Here is a 14,010-nt window from a genome sequence, read left to right as displayed (position 1 = left end):
CAAGCACAGTTGACTTATGCCAGGCATCTGCTTTTAAATATGGCTTTGGGCCAACTTATTAAATTATGAAATTGTGTTTACATATAAAACTTGTATGCTGAATTGACAGCACACATAAATGTAGGTCAAGAAACTGCCATTTACTGAGCAGGAATTCATTGTTGTCCAAAGGTGGCTGTTTCTTCAGGTCTATTTCTGCATCTTCTCCCACTGTGGCTGCTGAACGCTCTTGAAGTGTTAGAGCCCCTAGGCTGTGATTTCAATCAGAGAAGAAGGCCATGCGGTTCTGCTTGACAAAATACACAGTCTGTATCCTGAAGGGGAGCATCCAACATTCTACAGACTGGGGTGACGGAAGGCAAGGCAAGCTTTCTGTTCAATGAGACGAAGAGCACAATTATACACTGTAAAAATGAACTCTAATGTGCTTTTTATATGCAGTTCGATTAACGGAGGGCCACGTCATGTTTTAAAGTTCATCATAAGTTGCGTTTCCTCCAACCATGGTCAGTATGAACATGAAGACAAAGCACAAAAACAAAACAGCATCAGTAACACACAACACTAAAATAATGCCATGAATATTAATTACATAATATCATATTCAACATTAAACACTCCAATTATACACATAACTGACAACAAAAATACAGAAATATAGCTTTAAAAAATGTAATATAAATGTGATGGTTCATATATATATATATACAGTGAGGAAAATAAGTATTTGAACACCCTGCTATTTTGCAAGTTCTCCCACTTAGAAATCATGGAGGGGTCTGAAATTGTCATCGTAGGTGCATGTCCACTGTGAAAGACATAATCTAAAAAAAAAAATCCAGAAATCACAATGTATGATTTTTTAACTATTTATTTGTATGATACAGCTGCAAATAAGTATTTGAACACCTGTCTATCAGCTAGAATTCTGACCCTCAAAGACCTGTTAGTCTGCCTTTAAAATGTCCACCTCCACTCCATTTATTATCCTAAATTAGATGCACCTGTTTGAGGTCGTTAGCTGCATAAAGACACCTGTCCACCCCATACAATCAGTAAGAATCCAACTACTAACATGGCCAAGACCAAAGAGCTGTCCAAAGACACTAGAGACAAAATTGTACACCTCCACAAGGCTGGAAAGGGCTACGGGAAATTGCCAAGCAGCTTGGTGAAAAAGGTCCACTGTTGGAGCAATCATTAGAAAATGGAAGAAGCTAAACATGACTGTCAATCTACCTCGGACTGGGGCTCCATGCAAGATCTCACCTCGTGGGGTCTCAATGATCCTAAGAAAGGTGAGAAATCAGCCCAGAACTACACGGGAGGAGCTGGTCAGTGACCTGAAAAGAGCTGGGACCACCGTTTCCAAGGTTACTGTTGGTAATACACTAAGGCGTCATGGTTTGAAATCATGCATGTCACGGAAGGTTCCCCTGCTTAAACCAGCACATGTCCAGGCCCGACTTAAGTTTGCCAATGACCATTTGGATGATCCAGAGGAGTCATGGGAGAAAGTCATGTGGTCAGATGAGACCAAAATAGAACTTTTGGTCATAATTCCACTAAACATGTTTGGAGGAAGAAGAATGATGAGTACCATCCCAAGAACACCATCCCTACTGTGAAGCATGGGGTGGTAGCATCATGCTTTGGGGTGTTTTTCTGCACATGGGACAGGCGACTGCACTGTATTAAGGAGAGGATGACCGGGGCCATGTATTGCGAGATTTTGGGGAACAACCTCCTTCCCTCAGTTAGAGCATTGAAGATGGGTCGAGGCTGGGTCTTCCAACATCACAATGACCAAGCACACAGCCAGGATAACCAAGGAGTGGCTCTGTAAGAAGCATATCAAGGTTCTGGCGTGGCCTAGCCAGTCTCAGACCTAAACCCAATAGAGAATCTTTGGAGGAGCTCAAACTCCGTGTTTCTCAGCGACAAGCCAGAAACCTGACTGATCTAGAGAAGATCTGTGTGGAGGTGGGCCAAAATCCCTCCTGCAGTGTGTGCAAACCTGGTGAAAAACTACAGGAAACGTTTGACCTCTGTAATTGCAAACAAAGGCTACTGTACCAAATATTAACATTGATTTTCTCAGGTGTTCAAATACTTATTTGCAGCTGTATCATACAAATAAATAGTTAAAAATCATACATTGTGATTTCTGGATTTTTTTTTAGATTATGTCTCTCACAGTGGACATGCACCTACGATGACAATTTCAGACCCTCCATGATTTCTAAGTGGGAGAACTTGCAAAATAGCAGGGTGTTCAAATACTTATTTTCCTCACTGTACACACACACACACACACATCAAATTAGATTTGATAAAAAATATGTAGAATATTTTTTTTACTGGGTAAATATTAATAATTTGAAATTACATAAATTAAATTAAAAATAAAGAATTTGTTATTTTTTGTGTAAGAAACTATTTTAAGAACACAGCATAGTAAAATTACTTTTCATAAACTTTTATGCTAAACATTTAATGTAATTTAATATTTATTAAATTATTTAAATTATTGTTTATTATTTGAATATATATATATATATATATATATAAAGAACTTGATGGTTCTTGCAGGTATGTTTTCTCCATAATTAATAATATAAAATAATATATAAAATAATAATTTGAATAATTTAAAACTAACTTACTGTAAAAGATTACATAATATATTTTAAAGGTATCTGTTTAATATTTAATACTTTTATATTAAACTCTCCAATGTGCATAACCGATAACAAAAATAAGAAGAAATATACCTTAAATGAAAAAATAGTTCAATACAAATAATTACAAGGTGATTCATAATTCACAATTTAAAAACTATAATTCCAAAATCGTTTTACTGTAAAAGTGTGTTTAGTTTAAAAAAAAAAAAAAATATATATATATATATATATATATATATACACATACATAGATTTTTAAAATATATTTTTCATATATAATAATTCATAATGTTTACGTCTAAGAAACTATTTAAACAATTTTAACAATATTTAAATTAGTAATCTATACTACAAAGTATAAATTACTGCAAACTTATATGACTAATAATTTAATATGTATAAAATAATTCAAATATTGTTAATATACTACATTGAAATACATTAATACAATAAAATATATACGTTACATTTGCTTTTTACAAGTACAAATTATGTACTTGTAGAAAAGCAATGTATGATATTAATATTAATGCTATATAATATTACTTTATAATTAATAGTGAAAATATTAAGAAGAAGAAGAAGAAAATAGATAATAATAATAATAATAATTTAAAAAAAAAGTTTACCATATTTGTATAGAATTTTTCTGTAGCATTTTCTACATTGTTTTACAGTGTGCACATGATCTTAAGTGTATTTATCTGAAGAGTGGACACAATTCAATGATGTTAGGGACGGTTTCAGATCTGCTGGTGAAACTGAGCTTTTCAAGTGCACTGCCAACCAGACGCTCTTATTTTAGTAAGCTCCCAGAACAGATAAAAGCCAACATGTTGACAATTACTGTTTCAATTACTTTATCAATCTCCATAGACGACACACACTCACAGCCGTTATCTGCCCGACAACAGAAACCCAGCCGCAGGGCCTCTCTGGCGGATTTCTTTGGAAGTCTTACTAATTTAATTAAAGGGAAATTAGGTCTCAAAGAGGAGCACTGCAGATTGCAACACCCACAGGGAAATGAAGTCAGAATGAAGTTTGTTTAATGGTGTGAGGAGGACTTCACTGAGAACTTTGGTTAAGGAGGCAATCTCGCTCACAAAGGGATGAGAGGATTGGCTTTTTACTTCACGTACGCAGCTGTGGAAGGATAAATTGGGCGGCAGTCAAGAGCATTTCAAAAACAAACTATAACAGCAAGTTCCTCTGTAGCGAGAAATATGCAAGCTTGAAAACTGCCCGGGTAATTTTCTCGCTGATGAAAAATTGGAAAAGGGCTCCTTCATGCCTCACTTGCATTCTGGAGCGGTTCTCCCTCACGGCTCGGTCCGAGTGCTCTTTGAACACTTTCTGCTGAGGGTGTCAGAACGACTCGAGTCGGGCTGGATTGAGGTGTGCTCAGCCGTGATCTGCACTTGTAAAACATTTGTGAGGATCAAAGCATTCAAACGTTTCCAGAGAAAGATAATAACCACACTCAGCCAAGGGTAGAGAGAGAGAGTCAAGGAAAAGGGAGGAGAAAGTGGATCATTTATGTCTACATTAATGAAAGATGTGCTGAGCATAAATCCAATTTGCACATTTCCCGTCGACTAGAAGAAAACTGGTGCACTTTAGAGTAAATGATGAAGAAAAATCACTCTCACATTATCATACAAAACCGCTTTCGGAAGTCAAAACAACATTTAGCCTGGGAAGAGGCAATTTAGTTCAAGTGGATAATCGACAAATTGAAGTAGGTGACAAAAACTAAATATCACACTGCTTTTTTAAAAATATTATTTTGTTATTCTTAAACAAGAATAGTGGACAAGTGTTACATTTAAGTCTGATCTATTTTCATTTTCTATAGGACCTTATTAATGTATGTAAAATGTAAAATTATGTGTTTACAAAATGTGTTACAATGCTTACAATAATTATTATTGTAATGGATTTATAATTGCACATTATAATTTTGCTTAATGTATTTTAATATAATCTTTACAATTAGCTGAAGTAAATTTAAAATACTGTATTTTTAGTCAAATTTTTATTTATGAATATAATAATATTATATAATATTATTATATAATGTAATAATATATATATCTTTTGAATTGTGTGTTACATCAATATTTTTTATTAATACCATTTTATTTATTGTATCGTATACTTATATATTGCATATATTATTGATTATTTATAATTTTTATATATATATATATATATATGCAGTGCCGTGAAAAGGTTTTTGCCCCCTTCCTGTTTGTTTTTTTTGTTTTTGTTTTTTTTTGCATATTTGTCACACTTAATAGATAATGCAAGTAAATACAAAATGCTGTTTTTAAATGATGATTTAATTTATTAAGGGGAAAAAGCTGTCCAAACCTACCTGGCCCTAAGTGAAAAATATATTGCCCCCTCCTGTTAAATCATGAAAGAACTGTGATTAACCACATTATTTTAGAAAGTTAAATTTTACTAGCCACACCAAAGCCTGATTACTAAGTGACAAAGTGAAGCTTGCTTAAAGAGCAACACATCATGCCGCGATCTAAAGAAATTCAAGAACAGATGAGAAACAAAATAGTTGACATGTATAAGTCTGGAAAGGGTTATAAAGCCATTTCTAAGTCTTTAGGACTCCAGCGAACCACGGTCAGAGCCATTATCCACAAATGGAGAAAACTTGGAACAGTGGTGAAGCTTCCCAGGAGTGGCCGGCCTACCAAAATTACTCCAAGAGCGAAATCATGACTCATCCAGGAGGTCATAAAAGAACCCAGAACAACATCTAAAGAACTGCAGGCCTCACTTGCCTCAATTAAGGTCAGTGTTCATGATTCAACAATAAGAAAGAGACTGGGCAAAAACAGCATCCATGGGAGAGTTCCAAGGCAAAAGCCATTGCTGACCAAAAAGAACACAAAGGTTCGTCTCACATTTGCCAAAAAATATCTTGATTATCCCCAAGACTTTTGGGCAAATATTCTGTATGCTGAGGCGAAAAAAAGTTGAACTTTTTGGAAGGTGTGTGTCCCGTTACATCTGGCGTAAAACCAACACAGCATTTCATAAAAATAACTTCATACCAGCAGTCAAACATGGTGGTGGTAGTGTGATGGTCTGAGGCTGCTTTGCTTCAGAACCTGGATGACTTGCCATAATTGATGGAACCATGAATTCTGCACTCTATCAGAAAATCCTGAAGGAGAATGTCCGGCCGTCAGTTTGTGACCTCAAGCTCAAGCACACTTGGGTTATGCAGCAGGAATGAAGAAAACAAAATTATGTTTTATTAACAAAGTTCGGGAGGAGCACGTTCAGATAATTAACCCAGCCAATTCATCATCAGCAATCACAAGGTCTATCCTATCAGCTCGCGAGTGAACCTCTATAAATAATCAAGCCATCTTACCCTCATTCTCTCTACAGTCTTTCAGCATTGGTACTCCCAATCGCCGCGATGTCAGAGATCGAACTGTTCGTAAACGACAACTCCCTCGACGCCCAGGGTCCTCTGGCGTCTCCCGGTGCCGCCCAGTGCACCAGCGCCCGCCAAGACAGCACAATCGAGCCCGCGGCTGCACCTCGCCTCCTCCTTCCAGGTGTCCTCCACCTTCTGCTGCATCCTCATATGCCTCAGCCAGCTCCTCCATCCCCGCTATCAAGAAGTGGACAGTCTTAAGCCTTAAGCCACAGTGGCCCATACTCACAGCCCGAACAAAACACCACGCCCGCGAGGAAGGGCCTCCGGTCTTCAAGCCGCCGTAGCAGGCCCTCGGCAAGCCTGGGCCATGCCCCGGACTCCATCGCTGCTAGCCCTAGCCCGTTTCTCCGCTCAGCTGTGCTTCATCCCACAGCTGCTCCCGGCACCGTGCCGGCTCCCACAGCCACAAGCCGTCCCAGCGGTGTGAGCATGGCTCCGCCGGCAGCTCCGGCCCACCCACAGCCTTTCCCTTCTCCTTCCTTATATCCTCTCCCCGGTCCATGGCCTGCGGCCCCCGCCGTCAAACTCTAGCGCGAGGCTGCCTCCGTTAGCGGCACAGGCGCAAATGCCCTCCATTCCCTCCTTTCTTTCCTTCCGGCCTCGCTCCTGGAGCCAACGCCAGCGTGAGGCAGCCTCCGCAAGCGCCTCTAATGGCGCTATTCCTTCTCTTCTTCCTCATCCTCAGGCTCGCCCTTCGTCCACGCTGGCATCGGCAATACCGATGCCCATCCCACCGAATGCCCCTGCCCTGGAACCACCCCCCGTCGCTGGCAGCATCAGGTCACAGATCCTAGCAGGTGCGGACATAGACCTTTTTTTTCTCCTGTCACCACTTTCACCACCTTCTTCTGACCGCCAAATCGATTGCGGTGATTTCTCCGTCATACTTAAAAATACAGCACATAATCCGTCACGCAATTTGTCGTTTTCTGAATTCACGACCGCCTTCACCCGTTACTCCGAAGTAATTTGCACAGCTTTTCCACTCAGGAGACGTGAGCTCAGCTCATAATTGCAATAGTCGCCGAGCTCGCGTTATCATACAGAGGCACTCACTTCTACACCTATCACAAGCTGTTTTCAGCAAAGTGCACCATCCGGGTGGCTCAGTGGAACCAGTGTCCTTACTGGGGGGGCTCTGGACACTGAGCTCCACAATAGAGTCTTCTTGGGCTGCCGCAACGTCACATGCTCAGTTTGCCGATCCGTCGCCCATTCCACCACATCATGCCCCCTCATCACGCCGCTCATTCCTCCTTGCTCCGAACCGCCCCAGCGCAAAAATACGTCCCACATCACCTAAACACCTCAACCGACCCACCACCCTCCCTTTCAGACCACCGCCACCACCCCTCTTCCTTCTCCAACAACCAGGTCTGCTCCAACTTCAACGCTGGCAGGTGCACAAGGCAGTGCTGCTGCTACATGCACAAGGAAGCTTTTGTGGTGGCGCACACTCCCGGATCATATGCCCGGTGTTTAAATCTACAAATAAAAATGATAAACCCTACTTATCGACTCCCGAGCATATTTACCGTTTGTCTGTTGAATTGTTTTATCTCCCTGACACCAACTTTACAGATATTTTACTGTCCGGTCTCACCCACGGCTTTAAAGCATCATTTGCGCCAACCTTCAGTCCACCCTCGCCGAACCCGACACAGTCGATCTCTTAATCAAAAAAGAAGACGAGTCAAACTTCATGATCAGCCCCTTCAATGTTCCCCCCTTCCCCTGTTTCCATGTTAGCCCGATCGGCGTCGCTGCCCGTACATTTTCAGGTAAAAAAACGTTTAATAATCGATCTCTCATCCCCTTACAACTCCCCCTTCCCAAGCATTAACAGCCTCATTCCGCTCAAAGAGTTTTCTCTCCACTACCACGACATTGACCAAGCCATAACCCTGATTATTTACGGACATCCAATTATTTACGGACGCTGCCCCCTCCTGCGGTTTAGGGGGATTTTACCAAGGCCGCTGGTTCGCATCTATGTGGCCCCCCCAGTTGTCAGATTTGCCGCAGTCTCTCTCATCTTCAGCACTGTTCGAGTTATATCCTCTTGTCGCCGCAGCGGCCCTGTGGGGGAAAGAATGGTCCACCACCAGCATCGTAGTGCATTGCGATAATGAAGCGGTCGTGCATTGCATAAATACAGGCCGGTCTCATTCCCCCACATTAATGCCCCTTTTAAGATGTCTCATTTGGATTTCAGCATGCGACCAATTAATTTTAAATGCAAAACATGTCCCCGGATCCAAAAATCTAATAGCTGACTCTCTCTCTTTCGGTTTTCTTTCCAGAAATTCAGGCTGCTGGCGCCAGATGCTGACCCACTCCCAACACCAGTACCTCTATATTCAGAGCTGATATTCCCGTAAACCACCCACTAAGAACCCTCCTAGATACCTCCCTCAGTTCTATTCTCCAGGCCGTCTCCCCCTGGACCCTCCAATCCTACTTAACTGCTTGGAACAGTTTAAAAAATTTTAACAACACCTACAACCTGCCTTTCCCTAATTTTTCCCTGCTCACCATCACCTCGTTCATCTCCCATCTCAACGCCAACAAAAACTTCCAAGCTAGCTCCATCAAAGGCTACCTAAGCGGAATCCAATTTTTCCACAAGCTCATGTTCGGCTCACCCTCCCCAGGAATAGCCAGCTCACAGACATCCATGCTCATTAAAGGCATTCAAAGAGCCCAACCCAGCCGCCCAGATGCTAGAAGGAGCCTGCAGGCCAAACTCCCATCCGACCCGCTTTTCGTTGACAACTCTAATCGTTCCGCCACACGTTTCTGGTTCCAAAAACACCTCAAGTCCGTTCTGCTGCTATCCAGCATCCCAGAAGATCATTACTCCAGCCACTCCTTCCGTATAGGCGCAGCTACCACAGCCGCCCAAAAAGACCTCTTCCAGCCTCAGATTCAGGCACTCGGCTGTTGGACATCAGAGGCCTTCGGTCAGACCGCTTCCATATCAAAGAAGCTCACCGAACCCTCATCAGCCGACCCCTTTAACGCCAGTCCATCCCTGTTCACTCGAACTTCAGACCCACCATAGCCATCCTTTTTAACACCACCAAATCCACCCATAGCGGCTCATCTCCACATCAACCATTCCAGCAGCTACCCACTCCCGCAGGAGCCTTATTTCCCCACTGCCGCAGCAGTGCTCGCTCCCACAGGAGCCTTTATCTCTACTTCCCACTGCCGCAGCAGTGCCTGCTTCCGCAGAAGCCACATTCTCTTTCCAGATGCCGCAGCAGTACCCGCTCCAGCAGGAGACTGTATCCCTACTTCCCACTCATCTCTACTTCCCACTGCTGCAGCAGTGCCTGCTTCCGTAGAAGCCATATTATCTTTTCAGATACTGAAGCAGTGCTCGCTTCCATAGAAGCCACATTCTCTTTCAGATGCCATAGCATTGCCCGCTTCTGCAGAAGCCACATCCTCTTTCAGATACCACCGCAATGATTCTACTCCAAGCGACGTCCAGCACCCCACCAACCTTAAGTTCTTCAAGTTTTGGGGGGTTGTCAACGCCGAGCTCGGATCCCTCTCCCCAGACAGGGGGAGTACCCTGGGTTCAGGAGTATTAACCGAGCTCGGATCCCTCTCCCCGGACAGCACGCCAAATAACCTTTACTCAGTTATTATATGTAAGTGTGAACTCGTGAAATTAAGGTTTTGCAGTGGCCAAGTCAAAGTCCGGACTTAAATCCGACTGAGATGCTGTGGCATGACGTTAAACAGTCCTTTCATGCTTGAAAACCCTCCACTGTGGCTGAATTAAAACAATTCTGCAAAGAAGAGTGGACCAAAATTCCTCCACAGCGATGTGAAAGACTCGTTGCCAGTTATTGCAAACGCTTGACTGCAGTTGTTGCTGCCAAGGGTGGCACAACCAGTTATTAGATTTAGGGGGCAATTACTTTTTCACGTAGTGCTAGGCAGGTTTGGACAGCTTTTTTCCCTTAATAAATGAAATCATTATTTCAAAACTGCATTTTGTATTTACTCGGGTTATCTTTGTTTAATATTAAAATTAGTTTGATGATCTGAATGTTTTAAGTGTGACAAATATGCAAAAAAAAACAAACAAAAAAACAGGAAGGGGGCAAAATCCTTTTCACGGCACTGTATATTTCCATAATTTCCCCCCATAAATGTATTTATATTTACATTTATGTAATTGCCAATAAATAAATAAATAAAAAAAGTAAGTAACATGGGAAAGGGAGGGTAAGGGGTCTCGGAACAGATGCGGGCCTCATGTGGATGTAGCGCACTGTTATGAATTATTATGTGTTTCTGCTTCAGAGGAGAACAGACCCGCTGGCTAAACCAAGAAGTAAAAATGTCCTCTGGGACTTTGGCGCGATGCAGCACACTATTAATTTTTTTAGGGGTCGTGACAGATAACAGTATGACAACAGGCCCATATGCGCACACATTTCCATTGACATATATTGTTTATATAAAGTTAATTATATTTCCAAGATATACACCAGCTGTTTATAGAAACGTTTTGGCAAGTTTAGATTTTAATTAAGACACTATTCAGTCCTATACAAGCTGTTTCCATTGTTAGGGCCATTATGAAGTCTTCATAATGCAGGTAATTTTAGTTTTACTATCATTGTGGGAGCATTTGGTCACATCATTTACAAAGGAGCTCATTCGCAACATGCTCTAAATTTATTGAAAAATTGCCGACATACAAATAGGCCGTATGAAACCATGACCCTCCTTCAGTGTTCAGATTGACAAAATCGAACACACATATCTCGTCTGAAATGTGTCGTTACGTGTCGTTTATTGGCAGTCTTCTCTGCTTGAAGCTCTCTGAAGAGTAAATGAGAACACAATGCCTTCTAGTGCACAGCACCAAACTTATTAACATTTCATGTTAAGAGGTTTAAGATCCATAACAAGTAACTGGCGTCACAACACTCTCATGAAAATAAACTGAACAAACTGATAGGCTGCATTACACTAGTATACATACATCAAACAGTACTTAATAATGCGGAGTTGTCCATAACGGTAGATGTAAACACTTTAAAATGGCAGGTTTATAGAATTAAAAGCCTTTTATATTTCATTCCCAAGTTATTTTATGCTATTTTTATTCTCTTAGGCAATAGAGACCCCCAGTGGGCAAAATGGGAATTACACTTTTTTCAACCGCTGTAAAGTCAACGCTAATTAACTGCACTTCTCATGATGTAGAAAAAACGTAAAGCTGCGAACATGATGTAGAGACTAAATGAGAAATAAATTACTAAAATGTTTATCAAAAAAGTTACAAAACGAGTTTCCCTTCTTTCCACGTAAAGACAAACTTGACTGGAGGCTAGCATCATCAAAAACACCTAGTTTGAGGTAAATCTTTCCCATATTCAGTTCATATGTTCCCTTAAAATGTCTCAAAGCGTCACAGTGGTGAAGCAGGTCAGTCAGGTCGATTGTCCCCCGATCACCCGCAATATCTCTTTCTGTATCCGGACGTCCTGTGTGTTGATGTTAGCATCCCCTACCTGGCCGTCCTCGTACCTGAGGAAAAACAGACAAAACAGACAATTGTGGGACACATTGTGAGCCAAAAGAGGCAGAATTTGTAATAAGACAGTGTTATAAAGTGAAAATACTCACACAAAAAAGAAGCGTGTGCAGACGTGATCAGAAATTGGGCAAACCCAAATATTTCCATGTTTCTGTAGATCTTTGGAAGTTATTACTGTTGAGAGAAATATAAAATTTGTTCATTTTAAAGGAATAGTGCATAAAAAATGACTACATCCATTTTTGGTGAATGACAAAAAAGCTCATTTCTGTTTTGAATGCTATAATTGAAAAACCCCGTACCCTCACACAGAGCAACACAGTTCAGATTCCGACTCTGAAGAAACCTCGACTGCGTGGGTCGACACTGCAAAAGAAAAATGACACATTTTGCAGTGATACATACAATAGAAGATGGCAAGTATCTTCTTTTACAAATGAGTGAAACGAGTGCAATCACAAATGCAAGCTTCATATAACTCTGCTTATATTGTTTCCAATCAGGATGACTCACCTAGTCTGATTAACTACAGATTGCACCTGTAATACATCCATATCAGTCCAGTCTCTACAGATGGAGTTAATACCTGTAAGACAGTGTTGACCCGGTTGTAGTGCTGTACTAATTCCTCTTTAGTAGGCATGTGGTGCTGTCCCTTTCCCATTCCTGCACACCAATACAGTCTACAGTGAAAACTAATATAACAGTGCTATATGGATAGAACTGAACACTGCAGTAAAACATTAGAAATTATTGCAAATGCTCAAGTGTCCTTATAAAAGTAATCTGGCAGTATTGATGGCACTTGGATATATATCATACAGAATGAGTATCGTATTCAAATATCATGGTATTTACAAGACAATGATTTTTAACATTTTTTAATACCTTTGCAAGGGGCCTCCTTTTTAAAATACGAAGGCAACTGTTTATTTGAATACATAAAGATACATTTATAGTGTGTGAAGACAACATGTTGTGTAAATGACCTTAATAACAATAAATATAAATTATATACAGTATATATATTAGATTTTTCTCACAATCTAACCAGAATAATAATAATAATTATTCTAAATAAATTATTTTTATAGTGATTAATTTTGTGACCAGTTTCTTTATTCTAAAAAAATATTACAAACAACTTATATTTATTGTGATTAATCTCATAATCTGACCAGTTTTTAGAGAAAAATAAATATTATTATTTATATTTATTGAGGTTATTCTCATAATCCCAGACCAGTAGTATTATTATTTTTTAAATATAAATAATTTATATTTATTGTAATTAATCTGACCTAGAATATCTGAACAGTTTTTAGATTTAAAACAGTGATAATATCAAATTCATGTTGAAAATAATAAACATATTTAATTAATATCTTAGTTAACATAGTAATTTTATAACTCTAAAAATATGTTATTTATGCTTTTCTTTCTCTTTCATATTTTATGTGGACCCCCAATGGTTACTATTATATAACCATGGCATCTGCCCAAAGTGTGTCCAAGATGTCTCTGTCTTTCAAAATGTCTAAACCATGCATGATGTTTATTTTAAATTTTGCACTCTATAGACGAGCCCAAAAACTCTTACCTGAGTATCCAAATGAGATGCTGGAGATGGGGCTGAGGTAGATGCCCTTCCCATAGGCCGCCCCATGCAGCTTGTGTCAAAGAGAACAAGAAGGCAGATTGGCCAAGATCCAATACGCTAAGCAGAAAATCTGTGGGTAACACACTACAGTTCTTCATTCACTACAGTAAGAGTAACTGTGGTACCTGCAGTTTCGTGTAGGAGGCGTTTACAAGTCCATTTCGTAGAATAGAGTGCCAGTTTTCAATATGAGAACCACTGAAGACAGAGAACCAGTGATTAGTCAGTAATCATAAACCAGTGATTATCAAATGATCTCGTACTAAACTGAAACCCACTGAAAAGCGAACGTGCTGCCGTGGAGTTTTCTAGCAGTGCGAAAGCGGGCTTCTTTAGCAGGAGGACTGCTGAGGAGCAGGAACTGATGGGAGGTGTGCATGAACTTCAGTTGCTGTTAGCAAAAAACGGAGGGGTGAAACAGACGAAATAAAGGTTTAGTCACGCTGTAATTTGAGAGATAATGTGATCAAACGCCCTTACCCTGCTGGAGGGGAGCTTGACAATGTGAGACCTGTTGCTGGATATAATCCTGAGAAGAAAAAGAAGATTAAGGGTCATTATGATAACAGGAACATAATGAAAACCTGAGAATCCCATTAAAGGAAACAGAGTTTCCCTC

The 14,010-nt window shown here is 40.4% G+C and overlaps 1 protein-coding gene across 13 annotated transcripts in view; it reads right to left on the bottom strand.

Moving 5' to 3' along the window:
- Window positions 1–10,691: 10,691 nt before the first annotated feature.
- The window catches only part of parp6b (poly (ADP-ribose) polymerase family, member 6b), a 14,918-nt gene continuing 11,599 nt past the window's right edge, over window positions 10,692–14,010 (bottom strand). For 12 of the 13 annotated variants that reach the window (XM_058767460.1, XM_058767457.1, XM_058767456.1 and 9 more), the window contains 8 exons: window positions 13,872–13,920; window positions 13,670–13,782; window positions 13,517–13,589; window positions 13,332–13,401; window positions 12,318–12,397; window positions 12,034–12,097; window positions 11,821–11,905; window positions 10,692–11,721 (listed from right to left, as the gene is read on the bottom strand). In XM_058767460.1, the coding sequence (XP_058623443.1) occupies window positions 11,625–11,721; window positions 11,821–11,905; window positions 12,034–12,097; window positions 12,318–12,397; window positions 13,332–13,401; window positions 13,517–13,589; window positions 13,670–13,782; window positions 13,872–13,920 (631 nt within the window). In that variant the 3' untranslated portion in view covers window positions 10,692–11,624. Of the gene's footprint in view, window positions 11,722–11,820; window positions 11,906–12,033; window positions 12,098–12,244; window positions 12,398–13,331; window positions 13,402–13,516; window positions 13,590–13,669; window positions 13,783–13,871; window positions 13,921–14,010 lie in introns of those variants that run through there. The other variant, XR_009269369.1, reaches the window with a different exon arrangement.

The sequence above is a fragment of the Onychostoma macrolepis genome, chromosome 25 (assembly GCF_012432095.1).
Source record: "Onychostoma macrolepis isolate SWU-2019 chromosome 25, ASM1243209v1, whole genome shotgun sequence".
NCBI lineage: Eukaryota > Metazoa > Chordata > Actinopteri > Cypriniformes > Cyprinidae > Onychostoma > Onychostoma macrolepis.
This window is presented reverse-complemented; position numbering and strand designations above follow the sequence as displayed.